The sequence below is a fragment of the Cebus imitator genome, unplaced genomic scaffold (assembly GCF_001604975.1).
Source record: "Cebus imitator isolate Cc_AM_T3 unplaced genomic scaffold, Cebus_imitator-1.0 Scaffold86, whole genome shotgun sequence".
NCBI lineage: Eukaryota > Metazoa > Chordata > Mammalia > Primates > Cebidae > Cebus > Cebus imitator.
Genome location: NW_016107401.1, coordinates 6,601,557 through 6,606,082, shown reverse-complemented (window position 1 = coordinate 6,606,082; position 4,526 = coordinate 6,601,557). Strand labels below are relative to the sequence as shown.

General features: G+C 46.2%; 1 protein-coding gene across 1 annotated transcript in view; it reads left to right on the top strand.

The window, feature by feature from the left end:
- Positions 1-4,526, top strand: part of SLIT3 (slit guidance ligand 3) — a 544,627-nt gene that overhangs the window by 487,625 nt on the left and 52,476 nt on the right. Inside the window, exons 21-22 of the mRNA XM_017534462.2 lie at positions 238-309; positions 936-1,007. Coding sequence (XP_017389951.2) covers positions 238-309; positions 936-1,007 — 144 coding nt within the window. The remainder of the gene's footprint in view (positions 1-237; positions 310-935; positions 1,008-4,526) is intronic.

Genomic DNA, 4,526 nt, shown 5'->3' with positions numbered 1-4,526 from the left:
TGGATGGGTGGATGGACGGATGGATGGATGGGTGGATGGATGGATGGGCAAGCAAATGGGTGAGTGGGAGAGTATATAAATAGGCCAGTAGTGGGATGGATAGATGAGTGAGTGAATTAAGGAATGGGTAGATGGGTAGATGGGTGGGTGGATGGCAGGTATGTGTAATACTTGGGAATGGCCTCCTACCACGACAACTAAGACAAAAGCATGACCCTTCTGTTTTGCTTTTCTTAGTGACCTGAGCAACAACAGCATCAGCGTGCTGACCAACTACACCTTCAGTAACATGTCTCACCTCTCCACTCTGTGAGTACACTGAGATGCTGTGTTTACCATGCCCATGGGCCCAGCAGTAGATGGTCACTCTTCCCCGTACCCACCCCTGTCCCTGCAAGACTAGGTTCTCTGCCCTCGTAACCCTCAGGCCTATGGCTGCCCTCACATAAGACAGACCTTAACCATCAGAAGGAAGATAAAATAGGAAGCCCTCCACTGTCCAGGCACTTAGAAAGGAACTACAACCTCATTGTTTCTGACGAAGGCTATCTTACTTAGGAATACCGTTTGTGGTTTGTGTATTCTCTTTCCCAGTAAAGGGTTTCCCTACATAATTTTATTTTCCTTAGACCCATTTATTTCCCATTAGCTTTGCACATTATGAGCAGTCATCATTGGACAGGATGGGGAGGTGATGAACAAGCTGGCTAGAAAGCCAGCCTGCCACAGAACTTGAATAAACGGGGGGAATAAAGCCAGTATGCTTTCTGGATTGGTGAAGGGGTTTCTCGTACCTTTATTGTTAGGAAGTTCTGTCAATATATTAACATTAAAAAGATAGACCATTTGATTTGACTGGTTCACAAGGTGAACCATGCACCTACGCATGGTAGAGAACGAAAGAGCTGACAGGGCACGTGCCTGCCTTTTCACAGGATCCTGAGCTACAACCGGCTGAGGTGCATCCCCGTCCACGCCTTCAATGGACTGCGGTCCCTGCGAGTGCTGTGAGTACCCTGGCGTGCTGGTTTTGACTTACACATTGCAGAGTGACAGCAGGAAGCAGACGAAGCACTCCCCTTCCCCACTCTCCTTTGCCCACTCTACCCCCAAACACACCTTCCCACTCAGCACCCTTCTTTGTTCAGTGGAGTAGAGAGCTACCCTTGACCGTCTGCCATCCTCGGGTCCAGCCCACCACCACTTGTGGAACCTTGAGCAAATCACTTGGCCCCTTCGCTTTCTGCTTCTTTATGTGTAAAATGGGATCAATAGCAACTCCCTTGTGAGGATTAGGATATGCAATTGTATTCTACCCTCTAGTATTGAGCATAATGTGTGGCCCTAGCTGAGTTCTGATGATCGTTCTGTTTATGGTTGTTTCCTCAGAGGGGCAATGCAGCACAGTGAACCTCTGCGTGGAAACACAGCTCCTACGCCAGAGATCACTAGCTGGAAGCCCAGGGGCCCCATCCAGATCACAGACAGCTATTAGTTAGCAATTGTGGGCTTGGCTCATAGAGTCTTTTTAAAAACACAAAGCTGGGTTGGAGGAGGGATAGCATTAGGAGAGATACCTAACGTAGATGATGGGTTGATGGGTGCGGTAAACCACCATGGCCCATGTATACCTGGGTAACAAACCTGCATGTTCTGCATATGCACCCCAGAACCAGAACTGAAAGTATTAAAAACACACACACACACACACACAAAGCCTAACAGGCTGTCAACATTTAAATATCAGGAGATCTCTTGCACAAATCCCACTCTCTGTATTCTTGTGGAAAATTGAGAGACCTGACGATACCAGGGCCCTGCCTCTGCATCCCTGCAAGGCTGAGCAGCCCTGCCCCTTTCAACAGAATGGTGCAGGCTGCAGCCTCCACACCTGGCTCACTCTCCTCAGCTGCCTGGCCCTTTCCTACACAGCTGAGTGTTTTCTCATCCATAAAATCAGATAATTATGATAATTGCCTCCCAGGGTCGTATGAGGATTAAATGAGATACTGTATATGAAGCACTTAGCACAGGTCTGGCACTGTAAATGCCTAACAAATATTCATTTGTTACTATTCTTTCATCATAGATTGCTAGGGCAGGAAGGCACCTCACCACCGCCCCCCCCAACCCTGGGCCTGATTAACACCTGATTTTTGTGCCTTCCCACCTTCTATTTTATTAGCACGTTCCTTTGAATTCCTTTGATCCTTTGAATATCACCCTTGAATGCTATTCATGAAAACAGAGATGCCAGATACTCCACCCCAAAACCTGTCAACTGCCTGACTTTCTAGATCATTATTTCTATAATAGTGATCCACAGATTTATGGGACAGTTTTTTTGTCTAACTTTTTGCAATATTGCTGTGAGGCCAAGACAATTCTGCCCATTTTAAATGTGGAGAAACTGAGGCCCAGACTGGTGAAGTAACTGGCCAAGGTCTAGCAGTCAGGAGGTTGCAGAATCCAGCCTCCTGGGACCTGGGACCCTTTCCAGGACTCAGTGGCAATCCACAGACAGCACCCAACAAGCTAGTCCATTTCAGAGCCTCCAGGATAATGTGATTTATTGAGGCCCACAAAACACCGGTGTCAGCGACAACTCCCGCCACATGTCATCTGCGCTGTTATTAAAAATCAATTCTCTGGGGGCAAAGAAGTGGCCGCGCTGACAGTGTGCAATCTGTTATTGTCACTTATTTATTATCCACCTTCTCTGGGGAGTTTGAGAATAGAAACATCAGCACAACCATTTCCCTGTTTCCAGTTGAACACAGCAGGAGATGGGCTCATAGCATTGGCCAGCGCTGAAGCGGGACCTGCCCCCCTTCCTTCTCCCCCTTCCTTCTTCCACCATTCCCCCTCAATCCTAACCTATTGTCTTCCATCCCACTCTGATAGTTCTGTGCATGGGTTCACTGCCAGGAGGTGGGACCTGCCAATTTTAAGGAATCTGCATGCATCTGTTTATAATTAGAGTAGTGATGGTTGGGGCAACTCGATATGTAGGAGGGAGAGAGGATGTTTGCCCGTCCATGCGTCTGTCTTTTGGGGTGGTGGGGGTGATGGGGTGAACAACACCAGCCTGACCAGGGTTTTCTCCTTCCTTGGCACCTTGTGTGTCCCAGCCCAGCACTACTACCACCGTGAGTTCATCAGCGGTACACATGACCGTACACCACACTGTGGCGCTTGCTTCTTGAAATACAAATTAGTAGGTTTGGCCCGGCGTGCTGGCTCACCCCTGTAATCCCAACACTTTGGGAGGCCAAGGCAGGAGGATTTCTTGAGCCCAGGACTTCAAGACCAGCCTGGGCAACATGGCGAAACCCCTGTCTCTACCAAAAATACAAAAAGTTAGCCAGGCATGGTAGCGTGCGCCTGTAGTTCCAGCTACTTGGGAGGCTGTGGTGGGAGGATGGTTTGAACCTGGGAGGCGGAGGTTGCAGTGAGCCAAAATCATGCCATTGCACTCCAGCTTGGGCAACAGAGTCAGACCCTGTCAAAAAAAAAAAAAGAATTAGTAGGCTTTTAGCATCATCGTTTTAGAATATGAGATCTTGTGCATAAAAAGGGATCTTCCAGCACCACAGCCCAGCCACCTACCTCAGTGGGGAGCAACCATTTTCTGCATAAGGGCCAATTCAGGAAAAGTAAAAATATTTATGGGCTACATTTCTTTTATGATATTTGTATCCTTCCTCCCACTATTTATACACCCAGGAATTTAGGCTAAAGAATCATCCAAAATGAGGGAAAGGCTCTGTGCATGAAAATCTTTGTTGTACTGTTATTTTCAACCTAAATTTTAAATATTTCAAGGGCCACAGTAGAGAAGTGTTTAAGGAAACCATGAGGCAACCAGTCAATGAAGCGCAATTATTAAAAGAGGCAAGGATGAAAACTAGATAGCAATGTGGGAAAGTGCTCACTGCATGGCGTTCCATGGAGAAATCAACCTAACTTGTATATATGTTACAATTATAACTTGTAAACATTTAGACCTATGAAGAAAGACTGTAAGAGAGCAAATGAAAAAAAATCTGTGATAGTTAACGTTTATATAAAGTCATTTCTATAAAAAATGAAGACAAAGTTAAAGATGAATGAAGGCCGGGTATGATGGCTCACACCCGTAATCTCAGCACTTTGCGAAGCCAAGGCAAATATGGATCACCTGAAGTCAGGAGTTCAAGACCAGCCTGACCAATATGGTGAAACCCTGTCTCTGTCTACTAAAAATACAAAAATTAGCCATCCATGGTGGTGTGTGCCTGTAGTCCCAGGTACTCGGGAGGCTGAGATGGGAGGATCAATTGAGGCAGGTAGGTGGAGGCTGCAGTGAGCAGTGACTGAGCCATTGCACTCCAGCCTGGGTAACACAGAGCAAGACCTTGTTTCAAAAAAAAATAATAAATCAATAAAGATGAATGAAGATGATTATGTTTATAATTTAGGGAGTTGGAAAAAAGATTGGCTTTTTAAAATCAAATTATATTATCTGCAACTGCATTTGAACATTT